At 44.2% G+C, this 20,433-nt stretch overlaps 1 protein-coding gene across 3 annotated transcripts in view; it reads right to left on the bottom strand.

Annotated features, from left to right (window-relative positions):
* Positions 1-20,433, bottom strand: part of MFSD11 (major facilitator superfamily domain containing 11) — a 722,948-nt gene that overhangs the window by 318,363 nt on the left and 384,152 nt on the right. For all 3 annotated transcript variants that reach the window (XM_068263650.1, XM_068263651.1, XM_068263652.1), the window contains exons 9-10: positions 12,013-12,053; positions 11,860-11,925 (exon numbers count right to left, since the gene is read on the bottom strand). In XM_068263650.1, coding sequence (XP_068119751.1) covers positions 11,860-11,925; positions 12,013-12,053 — 107 coding nt within the window. The remainder of the gene's footprint in view (positions 1-11,859; positions 11,926-12,012; positions 12,054-20,433) is intronic.

Raw genomic sequence — 20,433 nt, 5'->3', positions numbered from 1 at the left:
AGAAAAGACGCCTTAGAGGGAATCTAATTAACATGTATAAATATATCAGAGGTCAATATAAAAGCTTGGCGGATGAGCTTTTTGTCCCTAGGCCTTCTCAAAGGACTAGAGGACATGATCTGCGCATGTCTTTTTTCAACCCAAATAACTATGTAACTATGTGGTGTAGGGCCATAGACCCAGAGGTGTACAGGAAGGAGTAACCACAATAGGAATCACACAGGGCAAAACCGATAAAAAAAAGTAGAGAAGTTCCAGACCAATGTGTGCCAGAGAATAAAAGCTGAGTGACATCACATAAAGAGATCGCCTGAACGGTTCACCCGGCGGGTAGTCCGCGCGGATATCGGCTACCTGCACCTGCGGCGGGTAGCGGATACATGATACATGGCGCGTTCGACTCGCCTCCTGTACCTTGTCATTGGGCTAAAATTTGACCCTTTACATCAGTCAGCAGACACATAGCAACCAATTAGGTCCCCTGCCCCCACTATAAAAAAACGCTGCAGCGTCAGCCATGTTCTCACTCTGCTGATGCTACTGTAGTGAGAGCAGGGAGAGACATTTGGAGATAGGGAAAGCGTTAGTTAGGCTGTTGCTAGCTTGCTCCTCGCTCAATCTTGTTGCTGTTGCTGAAAGCACCCCACAAAAAACTCTTTTGAGAGCTAATATTCTTCTGATCTGTGGGTTTTTTTTGTGTGTGTGTGTGTGTGCGCGACACAGACAGGCATAAATACAACCCTGTCGCAGCTAGGCCTTGCTGTAGTGTGCCAGGCCCACACTCTGTATTACCATTGCATATCTTTTCACTGCATTTGTCATTTAACTTACTAAAACATAGCTGTCTTTGTGGGTGACACTGCATATACCTAGAGCCCACAGACAGTTGCCAGCCAGGCTAGCTGGGATTTATAGTCCCACACTATTACCATTGCATATCTTTTCACTACATTTGTCATTTAACTTACTAAAACATAGCTGTCTGTGGGCAACACTGCATATACATAGAGCCCACAGCCAGCCAGACTAGCTGGGATTTGTAGACCCACACTGTATTACCATTGCATATCTTTTCAATGCATTTGTGATTTAACTTACTAAAGCACAGCTGTCTTTGTGGGTAACACTGTATACAGCCCACAGACAGTTGCCAGGCCAGCATGGATTTGTAGTCCCACCACTGGCAGCATACTCAATTATACCAGTGCATACCTTCCCATTGTACCAGTGTGAAAGCACACTATTATACCAGTGCATACCTTTCCTCTGTACCTGTGTGACAGCACACTGTATACTAGTGCATACCTTTCCTCTGTATCTGTGATTTAATGTACTATACCATAGCTCCTTTTGTGGGTGACACTGCATACAGCCCACAGAGAGACAGGGACAGTTAGCTAGGCTGTTCTTTATTGCTGAAACCACCCCAAAACAAAAACCCTTTTAAGGGCTCATAGTGTGTGTGTGTGTGTGTGTGTGTGTGTGTGTGTGTGTGTGTGTGTGTGTGTGTGTGTGTGTGTGTGTGTGTGTGCGTGTGCGTGTGCGTGTGCGTGTGCGTGTGTGTGTGTGTGTCAGACACTGCATACGGGCAGGCCACAGTCATTGCTGGGCCTTGCAGTTCTACTATCCTCTTCTATCTATTACAAGCCAGCACACTGTCTATCATCATAAGCTGTGCTTAGCTTCCAACTGTATCTGTTATTGATATCTGTGTGAGTTACACACTGCATACAGGCCACTGTCAGTTGCTGGCCCTTGTAGCTCTACTATACTCTTCTAACTATTGCAAGCAAGCCAGCACACTGTCTACCATAAGCAGTGCTTAGCTTGCAACTGTATCTGTGATTGAAAGTACTATATAGGATATCTGTGTGTGTGTTAAAGTACACAGCCCAGTGACACACACACACACACACACACACAGCTGCTGTGTATTTGACACCAAATGTGTGCCTCTTTGTGATTACACACACTGTCTACAACTACTGAATATGGTTAGTAGCGCTGCATACCCCCAATATTGGAAAAATAACAGGCACAGGCAGGCCAACCCGTGGGTATTTTCGAGGCCGTGCTGGCGTGATGTCGTGCGGTCCTCAACCAAAGTACAGTGTTCAGAAGGCACGTACCCTCAACCCCCAAAATTCTGAGGGCGTGATTGACTGTCTTAAACAGCGCACCACATCTTCTACAGCTTTCGCACAGAACATCCTTGACGCACCGTCCTCCTCCTGCTCTGCTTCTGGTTTCCCAAAAAAACACTACCACTAGCAATACAGCTGCTCCACTTGATGTGTCAGAGGAGTTATTCAACCATAATGCACTTAGTGATACACTTGGGGTCATCCAGCCAACACGTCCTTCAAGGCCTACTGTTGTCACCACCAGAATGTCGACATTACACAGATCACCAAAGTGGCATTTTTTGTTTGTTTGTGTGCCTCTGATACCAGCAATGCCATCTGTAACCTCTGCCAAAAGAAACCGAGTCGTGGGAAGCCCAACACCCAAGTAAGGACAACTGCTTTGCAAAGGCACCTGATCGCAAAACACAAACACCAATGGTATGCACACATTAATAAAAGCAGCACACAAATATAAAAAACTGTCTGTTCGTTGCAAAGTTATTTTGTGGGCGATGGGCAAAAAATGATGCCTGTTGTTGCCAACACTTAAAGAAAGATTAGCTTATCACACAGCTGAATGGAAGGATGATGGTGAAGGAACTGCCCAGACAGAGCATAAAAATCACCATTAAAAAAAATAGACAAGCTTTAACTTTTTTTTTTTTTATAAAATTTGTATTTCTTAGTACAGTATAAGTAAAAAAAAATGTAGCAATTTAACAGTCAACCTTTGGCTGAAGTTTGGCTGAAGTTTGCGGTGTTCTTTACACATATAGTGAGTGGGAATGCGTTAATTTATTTTTTTATAAATTTTGTATTTCTTTCTTACTTTGTTATTATTACAAATTGGAACAGTTTAACAGTTAACATTTGTAGATGGTCAGGGCTGAGGTGACAGGTGGCGTTTGCTGGGTTCATTACACATATGTAGTGACCAGACGTGCCCTAGAACTTCATTAAAGGATTTCAAGTGTACTCCAATTACAGGGCCTCGAAAGAGTCTTGTATTGTTATTTTTCATCACTACCTCCCCGAGTTTGCAGTTAACTGCAAAGTCCCGTCTTGCTTGACTTTTCCGCATACCGCATGGTACACAGACATGACATGAGTAGTATGGTACCTATGACATGTCCATTGAAACGGACAGTTAAATGGATGGACACAGCAGATAATACATCACAACTACTGTACAGTGACCATTACCTGTGGTCACTATGTTAGTGAAAGTACCTTCGAAAGATGAGCTTATCACACAGTTGAATGGAAGGCTCATGGTGAAGGCACTGCCCAGACAGAGCAGAAAAAGTACCATTAAAAAAATCGACTTAAGCTTTAACATTTTTATTTTTTTTATTTTATAAATGTTGTATTTCTTAGTACAGTAAAAGTAAAAAAAGGTTTTAGCAATTTAACAGTCAACCTTTGTAGATGGTCAGGGCTGAAGTTTGTTTCATTACACATATATAGTGAGTGGGAATGCCACTTGCCAGTGCCACATCCTTGCCTGAGAAGGTGGGAGAACAGCCAGGTTCTCACTGCTCACCAAAATGAGACGGGTGCAGCACCCGGCTAAAAGAGCCTGGGAAGAGCACTGCTTATGGTGAAGGAACTGCCCGGACAGAGCAGAAAAATAATAATTTAAAAAAAAATAGATGTAAGCTTTAACAATTTTTTTTTATATATAAATCTTGTATTTCTTTCTTACTTTGTTATAATTAAAAACTGGAACAATTTAACAGTCAACATTTGTGGATGGTCAGGGCTGAGGTGACAGGTGAGGTTTGCTGGGTTCATTACACATATGCAGTGAGCAGACTTGCCCTCCATAATAGATCATCCCTAAAGGATTTCAAGTGTACTCCAATTACAGGGCCTCGAAAGAGTCCTGTATTGTTATTTTTCGTCACTACCTCCCCAAGTCGGTAGTGAATAATTTGCGCACCTGCTGCCTTTCTTGGATGTGGTGGTAGCTGTTTCTCAGGCTCTCTCGCTGGAATCAAACCCGGATTTCCCCGTGGCTGTTACCTGTGGTCACCATGGTATTGAAAGTACCATCGAAAATTGATAGGGCAGACATCCGAATGCGCCATCACAGGGTCGTGCGATCGGCCCAAGGTTATCTAGAGGCACCGTACAGGTCAGCTCTCGTCGGCAGGTATTAGCGGAGAGCTGGAATTACCACAGTTATCAAAGTAACATATCAGTAAAAAAAACAGTGTAGAATTCAATAACTCTTCAATTTTCAAGCAATCAGAAAAAAAAAACAAATTTTTCAATCTTCATGGCCTACACTCTCCACGGTCCCAAAATCTGAGGTTCGAGCCATCTCTAAACACATCAGAGCCAGTTTGTGCCTCAGGTATTGGATTTGTGTCACTGTTGTCCGACTCCACATGATGAGGGGCTGATAGCTGTGTCTTGGATCTTGACTCCAACGACTGGTTGTGGCGCCTTCTTCTAGGATGGCGCGTGTCGCTATTCACTCTTGTAGGGGGAAAATGCCATATTAGAAGAAGAGCAGCCTGAGGTTGTGCTTCTCTGAGTCCTGAATATCTCAGGGACTTTCTTGGAAAGTTGTGTCGGGGGCTCCCCCTGGGTTTTGGAGTTGCCCCCTGCTTTTTTATTCTTTTCCATGGTGAGCTGAATCGATGGAAACCGGGGAAAAGTGGGTTATCAGACAGAGCTCTTCTAGCAACTAGCCATTGCAGAGCGGTGCCAAGCCACGTCCCCTTCAACTTGCAGTTTCATCCCACTTTCAGGGCTCGTTCCCACTATCGCGAATCCGCATGCGTCCAATGCATGCGGATTCGCACATGTAATGCAAGTGGATGGGCCTGTTTCCACTGTAGCGTTGTTGAGGTGCGTTTTTTTCAGCGGTAAAAAAACCCACAAAAGAGCCAACGAATTCGCCTGCGAGTGGAATGCACGCGAATCGCCGCTAATGTATTTAATAGGAAATTCGCATGCGGCTATGGCATGCGAATTTTCATGCGAATTCGCAAGCGAATTCGCATAGGTACCAATGTAAATTCACACAGGCAGTGACATGGTTAAAATCGCATATACCTTAAACGCATGGGAAATCGCATCCGCATGCGATTTCATCAGCGGTGGAATCCAGGCGATTCCGCACCGCAATAGTGGAAACAAGCCCTCAAACAAGTAGTCAGTATTTTATTCTGGCCTTCTTAAAATGTTTATATCACAAATTTAAAGGCTGATCAAATATTGCTCCCTGGCAACCAGTGCTTTGATTGCTTCTAGAATGGCAGCCAACATCCCAGCCACGACCATTACTTCCTGGCACATTGACCAGTAGCATAGCAATAGTGGATGCAGAGGTTGTTACTTCACCGGGGCCCCTGGACCAGAGGGACCCTCCTTTATCCATGATATTGGCTTTTAATTGGTGCTATGCTGGTAATGAACACCTCTATATGTGCATTGAATAGTGGTAATCATTAACAAACTGCTACCTTACTCTAATTACACCTCTTGGACACTGCTGTTGTCCTTGTTTGGTTTTTGGGCTCTACATCAAAAAGAGTTCTTGGGGCCCCATGTAAAACTCGCATTGGGTCCCAAAGCTCCTTAGTTACGTCACTGCAATTTACCATCTACTTCTTAAAGTGTGGGTCTCTGGCAAAATGGGGGAATCACGTGACTGAAACAAACAGCCATGTTCTCCATTGTAGCCTATTGCCTTCTCGCCTTTTAAAGTGAACAGCACTATTTGAGAATCTATAAGTGTTGATATCAGACTGACCAACCCATTATAAATCTGGCAGGCATGAATTTTTAGAGTTCTGGGTAAGTGGCTGCAGGTCCAGTCTACAGCCACGCTACCAGTAGCATTTCTGTGTTCAGGCTAGATGAGCAGTATATTTGCATCATACTATTGCAGTAATCTTTTTAAATAGCGTATAATCATTATTTTATTCACAGACAAGCATTGCACTACAGATCTATGCTAAACACATATGTCATATATATCTTTTTAAAGATTCTTTTCACAGTATGACAGCGATTGCATGCGGATCATTTTTCATGACAACTTCTAAAGTTTCGAAGGTTCAATGAAATCCTTTAATACCCAGATCAAAAAGGAGGTCACACATGATACAATAAAATGATCCAATTTCACGGTAATTCGATAAAAAGGATTGGATTGAAAATTCCTATCGGATTTTCGATTTTATCAATCCGAAACACTGGAAATTTTTCATCAGTTTATCCAAAGATTGTATAGTGTGTGTAAAGGCGCCCATTAATGGTAAAAAAAAATTCACCAAATGCGATCTTTTGATGCGATTATGATCAAATTGTATAGAAAATTTGCAGTTTATGAAGGAAATCGATAAGGAACAATTCTTTGGTCAGCTGTGTAATGATTGGTGTCAGCAAACCAGATTTTCTGATTATTGGTGATCTGCAGTATCACCAATAATACAGATGCTATACCTCAGGGGTGCCCAATGCGTCGATCGCGATCTACCGGTAGATCGCGAAGGACTGCTGGGTAGATCGCGGCTGGGTATTTTAAAATGGTGCGCTGGGCTACTATCTATTTGTGCTGCTCTGCTACGCTATGCAGAGCAGCACGTGACAGCCAGAGGAGGAGAAGAAGAGAGAGGAACAGCCAGTGAGAGTCTGACCCCTCCCCTCCAGGATGCACAGCGAGAGGAATCAGCGGGGAAGATTGAATGCTGGAGACAGCGTGTGCACGGGACTCCAGAAGGGGAAGAAGGGAGACTAGGCAGGTTTTTAGAAGAAGCCGAGAGGCGAGAGCTGCCTGCATTGGAGGGTGAGAGAATCCACACACCAAAGTCTCACCCTGGTTGATACAGGTCTGCAGCTACTGGCTGATCTCACTGTAATTAGTTTACCAGCCAGTAGCACACTGAGATGTTTGCACAAATGTGCTGTTTGTAGGACTGCTTTGATGTGTGAAGAGATAATAATGGATGCTACTTGATAAGGATCTCGGATAACGTATTGTAAACAAGTTCAAAGGAATGCTAATACAGCATGCCAGCTAGCATGCACATTGATCCTTTGTCTGTATTGATTTGATTTGAATTATTGGACATATAAGTACAGTTTCAATCCTATGTACACTTGATGCTTGCTAACTTTAGAAATCAAGATTGGGTCAGGGGGGAATTCTACAGCTGCCCAATTATGCTGCGATTGGGGGGGAGGGGGGGAGAGGAAATATGTTGGTAGATCTCCGTGGCTCGATAATTTTCAAAGTAGCTCGCGAGCCGAAAAAGTGTGGGCACCCCTGCTATACCTGATTATGTGGTGATCTGCAGAATCACCAATAATGCTAGTATAGCCAGACACAGGACAACCAATGTGAGATAGTGTTTGGTGCAACAGTAATGAGGAAGAGGAGATCTCCCGAGGAGCGGATGACTCAGACAGTACTGCTGCCAATGATCACCTGGGGAGCAGGTGATTCAGACTGTACTGCAGCCAGTGGACACCTGAGGAGCAGGGACCACTGACTGTGCTGCAAGGAAGATCACCTGAGGAGCAGGCGATAAGATTATACTGCAGCCAGTGGACACCTGAGGAGCAGGGACCACTGACTGTGCTGCAAAGGATGATCACCTGAGGAGCAGGTGTTACAGACAGTGCTGCAGCTGAGCTTCACCTGAGGAGTAGGTGAAGGCTACTACAGATCCCTCACCAGTGGCTAGGCCCACTGGTGAGGACAGGAAGGTCAGACAAGCAGAGTAGGCAACATACGGACAGATAAAGTACAAAGACAGAAGGCTGATTCAGTGTTAAGTTCAGGCAGAGTCGGCAACAGGAATCAGATGGGCAGAGTACAGAATCAACAAGCAGGAGAATAGTCAAAGGAAGCAGAAGGTCATAGCTTAAAGTACTAATTGCATTGTATTATCTGTTATCAACAGAATCTGGCTCCAGCTGGTTCTAGCACACTTTGGGATCTGACTAGGGTCTGAGCGCTAACGCGTTAGCATTCGCAACAGCAGACACGGGGCAACTGACAGACTAGTACTATGTATACAGAGATGCCCCGCAGCGCCGCCCCCATCACTCCAAAGCCAATCCAAAGTCCCGTTGGAGTCAGCTGACTTGGCAGATCAGCTGACTCCCCTTCTATACGCATAAAGGTCCTGTCGCCTGGCGCGCGCGTGTAGCCCTCAATTTATGTGCAATAGAAGGACCAGGCAGAGCAGCAGCATGTAACTGCGCGGCAGAAGCCGCCGGCCGATACGCGGAGATAGCCGCCATGCCGCTTGCCTCTGCGGCGGTATCTCCGCTATCTGTTACAAATTGCTAACTAGAATAAAATCAGTCCAAAAATTGAATTTTGAAGGAATAATTGTTGAGTAAATGTGAACAATTCATAATTACCTTCCGATTATTGTCAATCATAACATTCGCAACCAAAGATCGCATTTAGTGAAAAATTGTACCATTAATAGCCACCTTTAGATTGTAAATGTATGTGCAACCAATAAAATCGAACAGAAGTATTCAATTCATGAATAACTTTATTAGTGGGAAGTATAAGAAAGTTTTTTGGTTTGTTTTTCTTTTTTAAAGGCAAATGGGGCGGATTCATGATGCTGTGCTGCTATAACAGCGCAAAATCCATGACAGCAGCGCAATCTAAATCTAGGGCTGCATGCTACGTGGGGTTGTGCAACGTAACGTGCCTTCCTAAGTTACACGCATTGCTTACATATCAACGTGTGTTCCTTTGAAGGGAACCTTAACCGAGAAAACAAAAAGTTTAATTACCTGGGGCTCCCACCAGCCCCCTCCAGACGTTCTGTGCCCATGCCGTCACTCACCGATCATCTGGTCCCTCCGCTGTGGCTCAGTTTCATTTTCGCGAGCCACTACACCCGCGTGGCCCTGGCCGCACGTATCCTCAATCGCGCTGCCATCCCTGCGGCCATCTTGCGCATGCACAGTACGCGCACTACCTACGTATAATACGGGACGTCTGCTGAGTGCTGCTGTAAGGTATCATGACCACGATACCAATCCAAATCCAAATACGCTTTATTGGCAGGACCAAATACATTTAGCATTGCCAAAGCAAAACAAAAACATTAACATAGGGAGGGGGGATTGTGGGAATAAGGGAAGGGTATAGGGGGTTGGGGTATATAGTCCATAGGTGTGTGGAGGGTGTAAGGGACAGTATGGGGGACTGGGAAATACAGTCCATAGGGGGTATTGGAGGTGTACAGTCCATGTGGTATTATGTTCCTCTCAGTTGATGGCAGGCTGTGACATATCGGGCAGCTATTTGCATGGTTGTTTCCTCCTCCCCCAGTAGGATGTAGAGTTTCCTCTCCTCATCTGTGGAGGTAAAATCATGGATCTGGTCAGAGAGTCTCTGGAAGTGGACAGTCCTCACAGGTGCGTATTTGCTGCAGTGTAGCAGGAAGTGGGCCTCATCCTCCAAGACCCCCTGTTCACATTGTCTGCACAGTCTCTCCTCCCGGGACTTCCATGTCTGTCTGTGGCGCCCTGTCTATCTCCAGGCTGTGGGCACTCAGACGATACAGACTCCGGGTCTGTCTGTCTTTGTGGTGATGTAGCCTCTCCAGATATGGAGCCATTGTGTACTCCCTCTGTAGTGATTGGTAGACAGTGAGTTTCTGGGAGTTCTTTATGTCACTTCTCCATTCCTCTATGTATCGTTCCTTGCAGCTTTCTATAGTCCCTTTTATTTGGGCTTTTGTCAGCCTGTGTTGGTGGTCTTGGTTGGGCTGGCTGCTGATGCTTTGCTTGAGAGCGTGTGGTATGGCCTCACCCCCCCCCTGGATCAGTGAGGCTTTATGGTGGTAAGTGCTGGGGCTGCTGCTCTGAATATGCGCCCAGTATGAGAGTGCCCTCTGCTGAATAGTCAGCAGATACTTAAGATACTTTACTAGAGTGGCCGCTACTGTTAATTGCCATAGTTACTATGTTAATTAAAATAGTAACTATGTTGATTAACATAGTAGTGGCTGCTCTAGTAAAGTATTGTGGTCGCAATACTTCACAGCAGTGGCTGGCATTTAAAGAAGCGCACATTGGTATGCAAGCAAAGCACGTAAATAAGAAAAGCACACTACGCTGCACGACTGCGTGTAGCGTGCCTTCCTATATTTAGCTTGTGGTGCTGTTATGTAGCTCAGGCTGCTATAGCAGAGCCACTTCATAAAGCAGCTCAAATGTTTGTATTCTAAATTAACTGTATTTACCTGCAACTGTATGCTGTAGGTCGCATTGAAAAAAATATTTCCTTCTTTTGAATTTTTTCAACAACCCAATATTTATGAGTTATCCAATCTCTTTTCTCGAGATTTCCTAGAAATCAAATATACTGTATGTGTGTGGTACATTGGCAGAAAGAATAAAAAAAGACAAACACTTATATCACACTTTTCTCCTGGTGGACTCAAAGAGCCAATAGAAATTCTCAGATCGTATGTGTTGTGTGGTCTTAAGCCTCACAAACAACACTAAGTACACACAGTGCAGTTTATATGCTAAAATGCACCCAGGGCGAGGGTGTAAAAATTGCGCCCCCCCCCCCCCCGGGAGCAAGGTATGGGCGCCCACAGTATAGGTTAGCCAGGTCTAGTTGCACTCAGTATAGGTCCCCCCAGTATAGGTAGCCAAGAATAGGTAATCCAGTATAGGTAGCCAGCTATAGGCCCCCAGTATAGGTAGCCAGGCATAGGTGAGCCAGTATAGTTGCCCCCAGTATAGGTTAGATAGGCAGGCGCCCCCGGTATAAGTTAGATAGGTAGGTGCCTCACTACAGGTTAGCTAGGTGGGTGCCTCTAATATAGGTAGCCAGAATAATTGCCCCCAGCATAGGTTAGATAGGTAGATGCCCCCAGTATAGGATAGTTAGGTAGGTGCCTGCAATATAGGTAGCCAGTATAGTTGCCACCTGTATAGGCTAGCTAGGTAGGTAGGTGCCCCAATACAGGTTAGATAAGTAAGTGCCCCCAGTATAGGTTTGATAGGGAGGTGCTCTACAGTATAAATTAGATAGGTAGGTGCCCCCCCCCGTATAGGTTAGATAGGTAGCTGCCCTCCAGTATAGGTTAGATTAGGTAGGTGCCCCCCAGTATAGGTTAGATCGGTAGGTGCCCCCCAGTATAGGTTAGATAGGTAGGTGCCCCCCAGTTTAGGTTAGATAGGCAGCTTTCCCCAGTATAGGTTAGGTAGGTCCACCCCCCCATAATGGAGGGGGGAACCGGAGCCGCGGGGAGGGCAGCCCGACCTCTCCCTCCCTCTCCCCGGGCCGCCCTCCGTGCTCCCCCCTCAGACGCAGAGTAATTACGCAGCAGGAAGCTCTGTGCATAACTACTCACCTTCCTGCGTTCCACTCGTAGCTGATCTCCTCTCGTCATAGACGCTGATACACACGCTGCTTCCGGCTAAACAGGAAGCAGCGTGTGTATCAGCGTCTATGACGAGAGGAGATCAGCTGCGAGTGGAACGCAGGAAGGTGAGTAGTTATGCACAGAGCTTCCTGCTGCGTAATTACTCTGCGTCTGAGGGGGGAGCACGGAGGGCGGCCCGGGGAAAGGGAGGGAGAGGTCAGGCTGCCCTCCCCACAGCTCCGGCTCCCCCCTCCATTACAGCGCCCCCCTCACAGCAGCGCCCAGGGCAGCAGCACGGGCCGCACGGCCCTAAAAACGGGCCTGAGTACACGGCATGATCTCCAAGGGAATGTTACCTGTATAAGCCATGGAAATACTCAGCAGCAGCATTTCTTTTGTGACTGAGAGCTTCAAAGATTTTACTGAAATAGAGCATCAAAAATAGGTTAAGTGAGATGGTCAGCTTGACCACATATCTGCTGGTTGATCTTTACAGACAAGTCACTTACTGAAGGCATCCAGAGCTTTGGTCATGTTGGACTGTGAAGATCTGTGTAGAAAGAAATATTTTTAGCTTCTTGTATTAAGGAACAAAGGTACAAAGTAAGGACAATGAAGACAAATATAAATAGCATTCTGTTCATCACACTTGTTTTTTAAAAGAAAAAAGAAAAAAACACAAACACAGCCGCCAGTCTTCTCCAATAGATACTCTCCTGACCTCTAACCCGGACATACTGCGCCGCGCATGCGCAGTATGTCCGTTCTCCACCGCTTTTGCCGGTGCATAATTTCGGCAGAAGCAAGTTCACTCCCCTGGCTCCTCCTTCCGTGGAGCGCAAGACGCTATGAAGGAGGAGCCAGGGGAGTGAACTGGTTTCTGCCGAAATTAAGTGCTGACAGAAGTGGTCTCCTGACCTCTAACCCGGACATACTGCGCCGCACATGCGCAGTATGTCCGGGGTAGAGGTCAGGAGAGTCGCCCGGACACCGGCATCTATTGGAGAAGACCGGCGGCTGACGGCGGGGAAAAAGAGAGGCACTAAGTATCTAATTTTCCCTCACTAGCCACCGCACGTTTCATTTTTTCAGTTGTGGTATCCTTTAAGTTTCTGTCTGCTCAGTCTGTCTGCTCAGTTTTTAGATTACTATGGGTTGGGGTCTTTAAAGAGGAACGGTCGCGAAAATCTTAAATTTAAAACACATAAAAATAAGAAGTACATTTCTCCTAGACTAGAGTAAAAAGAGCCATAAATTACTTTTCTCCTATGTGGCTGTCACTTACAGTAGGTAGTAGAAATCTGACATTACCAACAGGTTTTGGGTTAGTCCATCTCTTCATGGGGGATTCTCAGCAAGGCCTTTATTCTTTATAAAGACATTCCCTGAAAAATATTTATACAAAGATGCTGGCCAGCCTCCCTGCACACTTTTATGGCAGTTGGACAGGGCAAAGCCACTGCCATTCACTAAGTGCTTTTAAAAATAAATAGAACCTTGAGAACCCCATGAGAAGGGCTAGTCCAAAATCTGTCTGTAATGTCAGATTTCTACTACTAACTTTAAGTGACAGCAACATAGGAGAAAAGTAATGTATGGCTCATTTTACTCTTGAAGAAACGTACTTATTTGTATATGCTTACATGTATTTTAAAATTTTCACGACAGAGGTCCTTAAAATTGGTTTAAATGGCTTTAAATTTAATGAAACTGCAACCCAGTACACTTCTTGTGATGTTAAGTTAAAAGGCCCCTGGAAAAGAGGAATCACTTTTAGGTACTTATGGGGGGGGGGGGGGGGGGTTAGCCCCCAAATAGCAGGAAACATTTTAACACTGATTGATCCATTTCAGTTTTTTTTCCCCAAAAAGTTTTTTCTTAGATTTTTATATAAAGAACACCACCATGATATTCTCCAACTGGTTACAAGGCAATAGAACCAAGACAAATGTAAAATCACTTGTAACTTAAGTCATTGCACAATGTCCCATACTCGTGATCACACAGTGCCAAACGGAAAACACTTCCCCCCTGATATACAAAAGTGACATGAATGTCTGATTGATTGATAAGAGATTACTGTTCACGGTATACATGTTAGCTTCTTTTAGTGCTGGATGTTCTATGATAGTTCATTACAACACTGGCAGTTATAATTCAAAATAACACATTTGTTCATTCCCATCGAAAAACTGACCATAAAATGCTGCTAGTCACAACACTGGTGGTTATTTTAGTAAACATGTTTTTTCATGCTCATGGGCAACTGACCATGAGAATGTTGCTATCTTAAACACCAGTCAAAATATGAGATGTTGTGCGCAAGTTCTCACATAAACAACAAAAGACAGACATGTTCTATGACGTTTCTAAAGCACGTTGTGATCAAGCAGTCATGTGGCTTGTCTGCACAGGCGCACTGATACAAGCACATGGTGATCACGCACCCTTACCTGCACAGGTGCAAGAATGAAACATGTTCTACGCCTGCGCAGACATTGAATTCTGTCTATATAAAGGAGGGAAAATGCTTTCGAGTGGGGGACTCTTGAAGAACAAGCAGACATGCCGTCCGTTTGTGTTGCCAGCCAGGTATTTTCCCCTCCGAGGTCGCTGAGGTCCCTCGATCTTCTCTAGGTCATGTTACAATACTTGGTAAGAATATTGGTACTCACTAATTACTCAAATACAATTTAACTATGATTCTGCAAGCCTAGATTATTATAACAGGATTGTAGCTCAATAAATATTATTGAACCTTTCCTCATGTTTTGCTGCAATTCATTTTACCCATTACGGGGGTGAGCGAAGTTAGAGGGTTTAAAAACCCTTCCTGTGAGGCAAAAACATAAATTGGCGCTGTGAGCAGTTCTTTCTTTTAAAAATCACTTTGAACCTCTTGAATTGACTTGATATTTCACTTGGAGGTTCCCCTATGCACCGGGAGCTCAAAATTTAAGAAAAGTCAGAAAAGGGTTAAAATGTGAATATCTCTGTAATGGTTATAGTTATCGCAAAAATTCTAACAGGGATGTAATGGTTAGTCTTCTAAGTCTTATTTGCACCTGGTGGCATTTTGCCAAAAGTTTCAAAGTTGAATATCTTAAGAACGGACTGTGGTATTTCAATATTGTTTAGTAAATAGTTTGCAGTTTGCCAAGGGTCACCTCTGGGTAAAACCCCGCCCACTTGGCAGATTGCCCAAAATTTTTAAATTGATAGGTAGATTCAGGCTCTGTCCCAGGGTAGGCTGAGCGTGTCCATTGGTGTAGGCGCTTGGTTATTGGCCCGGGAACCCTGATCTACAGTTAGCGTGTACTGAGTGAACCACTTGAGGCCGAAATTAGGACTGTGATACCAGGCCAAAGTTTCCTTAAATGCTCTTTGGGAGCTCAGTGAAAGCAGCCCTATTGCACGGGCTACTGGGAGATCCTTAGAGACAGGGGCCCATATGCAATTCATTTTTTCACCTGAGTTATCTCCTAGGAGATAATTTCCATCTTCTCTGTTAACTACATTTTGATTATTTTACAACTCAAAAAGTACCAAAAAGTTGGTGTAGAGGTTCCATCAAAATTATTTTGAGCACTTTCTTGCTTGCTGGTGGTTTAAATAGCATTTTATGACAACTTAAGAAAATATCACCTAGGAGAAAACTCAGGTGAAAAAGGGAATTGCATATGGGCCAGGGAGTGGAGGAGTGAGAGGAGACGGTCCGAGTGCCTACCGAAAGGTGAGAGAAACAACTGGTCAAGTAGCAGTACACAAGGCCTTGTGAGCTACCCCTCACGAGAGGTGATGGAAGAGTGTTGATATTTATAACTGAGTAGTATATCTTGTGATATCACAGTCTGTGTCTCAATTTCAAAATGTAGTGTTTTAAGATGTTTAAAGGAAAGGATCAAAAAACCAAAGAAGTAGAGGTTCCCGGCTGAAACAAGAGCCCCTACAATATTTTGGCAGAGGCAAATTTGTGTTGTGAGCTTGCAGAGTCATGGGACAGTAAATTAGGAGATGCTGAACCCCTAGATGTAGTGAAAACTCTAGAGGAGGTCCCTGTTAAGTCAGGTGATGCAAATGCCTTAGGGCAGAACCCCTTAATGTTGTTAATGTACTTAAAGGGGTCCCCGTTAAAGCGGGTGATGTTGTTGCTCTCTCTAGATGTAGATAAAACTCTAGAGGGGGTCCCCATTAAAGCGGGTGATGTTGCTCTCTCTAGATGTAGATACAACTCTGGAGGGGGTCCCCATTAAAGTGGGTGATGTGGTTGTTCTCTCTAGATACAGATAAGACTCTAGAGGGGGTACCTATTAAAGCGGGCGATGTTGTTCTCTCTAGATGTAGATAAGACTCTAGAAGGGGTCCCTGTTAAAGCGGGTGATGCTGTTCTCACTAGATGTAGATAAGACTCTAGAGGGGGTCCCTGTTAAAGCGGGTGATGTTGCTGTTCTCACTAGATGTAGATAAGACTCTAGAGGGGGTCCCTGTTAAAGCGGGTGATGTTGCTGTTCTCACTAGATGTAGATAAGACTCTATAGAGGGGGTCCCTGTTAAAGAAAATCCCATACTCTTGATGATAAAACGGGGATGGGAAACAAGAGACCTGAATCTCAGCTCTTCCTACTAAGTTTTTTTTTAACACAGTCTGTGTCTTTGTTGCATAGATTTCGGAGTATATTCTCCACAGAAACTTGTAGTGCTGTGGTTAAACTTGTAAAGCAAATTCCTTAAAGTGACAGTACCCGACTGCACTGGCAGAGTTGAAATAGTAATATAATCTGGACAAGACAGGTGGGTTAACTTTGTTGTTTCTAGTGAATGCTTTATATGGTGAATCCATTATAGTGAGTCCTCATTAGTTGTGTATTCATATGTCTGGTTTTGTTTAACTGAATGCATAGAGGAATGTTTGAAAACATGTTTGTGCGTGAGTGCTCCTAAGGAATGTGTGCGAGCCAGTGAGTGTGAGATGCTGCTCTCCTCAGTTGGGGGCGCTTGGCAAGAAATGTTTGTTTACATTCACGGGTACATGCTGTAAAAAACATTGACCTTTAACTCTTACTTCATAGGATATGCATCTTATTTGGTGAAATAAAAGGTTAAAGAGGGGAGAAAAAGTAACGCAACTTTCTTGTGTGTGACAGGGTATGTGTGTGTCTTGTTTGGTGCAGCACTGTGGGTGTACTGTTCATTTAAGCTGGTTACTAAAGTCAGTGTTGAAATAAAATGAATGATGATTGGGCAATTATAGACCAGCAAAGAATATGGCTGATTATTTTGGGTTTTGCTAGAATTTCAAAGCCCCTGCAAATGCTCACATTTTGGTTACAGGGTTAAATGTGATTATTCTGTTGATGTCAGGGTGATATCTGTGCCAGCAACTTTTCCCCTGGTTCCCTTGTTTTCTAGCTATAATTGTGCAGGAGTGAAACTAATTACCTGTTGAGCTAAAAGCTAGATTAGATGAGACTGTGTGAAAGAAATAAAATTGTATGTGAAGTGGCAATGTAGCATGCAAATATTGCATAGTTAGACTGAAAAACACAATGTCTTTATATAATATGCCTGTGTCTCTGCATCTGTTATGTCCCTGTGTCAAAGCGTTGATGATTATTATAACAACAGGATTGTAGCTCAATAAATATTATTATTGAACCTTTCCTCATGATTTGCTGCAATTCATTTTACCCACTACGGTGGTGAGCGAAGTTAGAGGGTTTAAAAACCCTTCCCGTGAGGCAACCCCCCCAGGTCCTCATTCCCCCACTCTCCCCTGTTTCATTGCTCTCTCTCTCTCTCTCTTTTTGTAGGTGGGTGGTGGAGCACTCCTCTGTCTATCAGTGATGTGCCTTGGCCAATCCAGCAACACTCTAGATTCAGAAGTCCAAAGAAAGTAATGGCCGGCACCATCCAGATAGCGACGTTTCGAGGTGCCTATTTTCAAGCTGTATCGTGCAAGTAATCATTACTTGCACGATACAGCTTGAAAAAGAGGCAGTCTGCCTCGAAACGTCGCTTTGTGCATCTTGCATGATTGCTATGAGGGCTATAATACTATCTGGATGGTGCCGGCCATTACTTTCTTTGGATTGCTCTCTCTCTCAAAACCTACTAACACCTGAATCTGATGGAAGTGGTTCAGTCTGTTCAAAAAAACCAAAACAGTAGCGGACAAAATAAAAGAATACTAGTGTAGGCTGCAGAATGATCTTTCACTCATTTGATTTGCAATGGTCCCAAGGTGCCTAGTAGTTGGTGGTAGGCATACCACAACGAAGATTTAAAGGATTCAAATAAAGAGTTAATCTCTGCTGGTGGGTGTGATGATCTCCCCTGAGTTTGTTCTGCTTTCAGACACTACTGCAGCCAGGCAATGCTGACTGCTGTTTGCATGGCTTTTCTGGCATTCACAGTGAGTGTTCTGTCCATTTGCAATTCCTCTGCATTCCTTTATAGTCTGGCCTGCTATTCTGAATCCAAATGTTATGCTGTTTGCATAATTATGCATGAGTTCATGAGATGCAGCTCTTGCTTTCAGCCTGCAGTCGGCGGGCTGAGTGAATGCAGATTGCTTCTTTGGCCTTTTGCATGTTTGTTTCTGATTGGTGCTTGCATGCTTAAATGTTACTTCCTGAGTCTGCTTCGTTGCCCGACATATTGTCAGTCCAGCTTGGATTGTAGTCCTGGGTCCTTGATACCCAGAATACTTATATATTGGTAAGGCCAATATATAAGTACTGGAGGATATTGTATTGTGATTTATATTTCTTTGTCTTGTCTTGTCCTCTGCGATTGCACTGGTCTCCTGCGTTGGGTGACAGTGAATCTTCTAGTCAAGTTCCTTGTGGATCGCATTCGCCCTAGCGTTAGAGGCGGTGGATCCTGCTGGCCTGTGTTCTTGGCGTGTAAGCCATAGCAGCGGTTGCTACTGGTTACCTCACCTGTCTGTCTTGTCTTGACGCTAGCTGTCGCTGTGGTATTGCGAGCGATTAGCATGCGTTCTGTCCGTCTGTCTATGTGTATCTTAGTTCGTTTTCCTTGTACGCTCAAACTGGCAGGACCCCAGGGACTCGTACACAATAGTTAAGACCTACAGCACACATTTGTTATTTTGCTAGTACTTGCGCCATATATTGGTTCTACGTCGATATATGTGCATGCTAGTGCCTTTTGTTATTTTCTTGTATTCGAATTGTGGAGATATATCAATACGTTGGTATACGCGCATTCAGACTGTTGTATTTCTGTGTATCTTCTTACTCACTCCTGCTTTGCCAGTTTTGTCTATTGGATGTCGACCGCCAAGTGCTGGGCAGGCGAATCCATATTGTCTTGCTTTGCGAAGTGAGCATCACTGCGGTTGTGATTTGCTACATCGCTCTATCTGCTCTAAATGGGATACAGTTGCGCACATCAACCTTGGAGGAGGACTTAGGAGTACTCATCGACAAGTTAAATAATCACACTCAATGCCAAGCCGCTGCAGCTAAAGCTAACAAAATTTTGGGATGCATTAAAAGGGAAATAAAAACTTGAGATGCTAGCATAATATTGCCCATTTAACTCTCTAGTAAGGCCACATCTGGAATATGGAATTCAGTTCTGGGCACCACATTACAAAAAAAATATTGCAGTTTTAGAGCAGGTGCAGAGACTAGCAACAAAATTGATATGTGGGATGGAAGGTCTCGCTTACCAAGAAAGGTTAGATAAACTGGGTTTATTTCATCTAGAGAAAAGACGTCTTAGAGGGGATCTAATGAACATGTATAAATACATCAAAAGGCAATATAATAGCTTGGTGGATGAGCTTTTTGTCCCTAGGCCTTCTCAAAGGACTAGAGGACATGATCTGCGCATGGAGGAAAAACGTTTTAGCCATTTATTTAGGAAAGGGTTCTTTACAGTAAGAGTGATTAAGATGTGGAATGCATTGCCACAGGAAGTCGTTATGGCAAACTCTATACCTGCATTTAAAGGGGGCTTAGATGCTTTCCTTGCGTTGAAAGACATCCATGGCTACAATTACTAGGTAATGCCTAATGATGTTGATCCAGGAATTTTATCGGATTGCCATCTGGAGTCGGGAAGGAATTTTTTCCCTTATGGGGCTAATTGGATCATGCTTTGTAAGGTTTTTTTCGCCTTCCTCTGGATCAACAGGGATATGTGAGGGAGCAGGCTGGTGTTCTACTTTGTTCTCTGGTTGAACTCTATGGACGCATGTCTTTTTTCAACCAAAATAACTATGTAACTATGTAACTATGCTCTGTGTGTGAATGTCTGTCCTTGCAAGGCCTACGATCAGATTGACAGACATTCATTTAATCTGTTTCCATTCTACTCTGTTTCTATGCTGCTTTAGTATCGCTCATTGCTGCACTCGCACTGAGCGATTTCTATCTGACTTCTGTGGGACATTCAGAGGTATTGACCCTCTGTGCTCCACAGCTCCTCCTGCTGGTTGGTCTGTGCCTCCACAGGTGCATTTGCACCATAACTGGGGTCCTCTGTCTGAGCGCTTGTGGGAGATTTCCTCAGTGTCAGCGTACACGTTGCGCGCCGACTGTGGAGATTATTCCCCAATCGTTACAGTGGGATTGTCAGGAGAATGTAGGGTTTCAATTTCTTAAAGAAACATTTAGTTCCTTTGTCAACATGCAAAGTGGCATCCAATCTATCCAGTTTCATTAAATATGACATCTCATCATGTAAGTCTGATATGGAGGGGGAGTAGAACCATCTGTTAAAAATGGATTTTCTGGCAGCCAGGAGGGTGAAATGTGCCACATATGGAATGGAGACTTGCAAGGCCTCATCCTGTGCTGGCTCTACATAGTTTAAAAGGTATAAAAGGGTAGTTGTGGTATAGTTTTTTGCATAGCTTCTGTAAGAAAGAGATCTCTACCCAGAATATCTGGGATATACGG

This window comes from Hyperolius riggenbachi, chromosome 12 (genome assembly GCF_040937935.1).
Source record: "Hyperolius riggenbachi isolate aHypRig1 chromosome 12, aHypRig1.pri, whole genome shotgun sequence".
Taxonomy (NCBI): domain Eukaryota; kingdom Metazoa; phylum Chordata; class Amphibia; order Anura; family Hyperoliidae; genus Hyperolius; species Hyperolius riggenbachi.
This window is presented reverse-complemented; position numbering and strand designations above follow the sequence as displayed.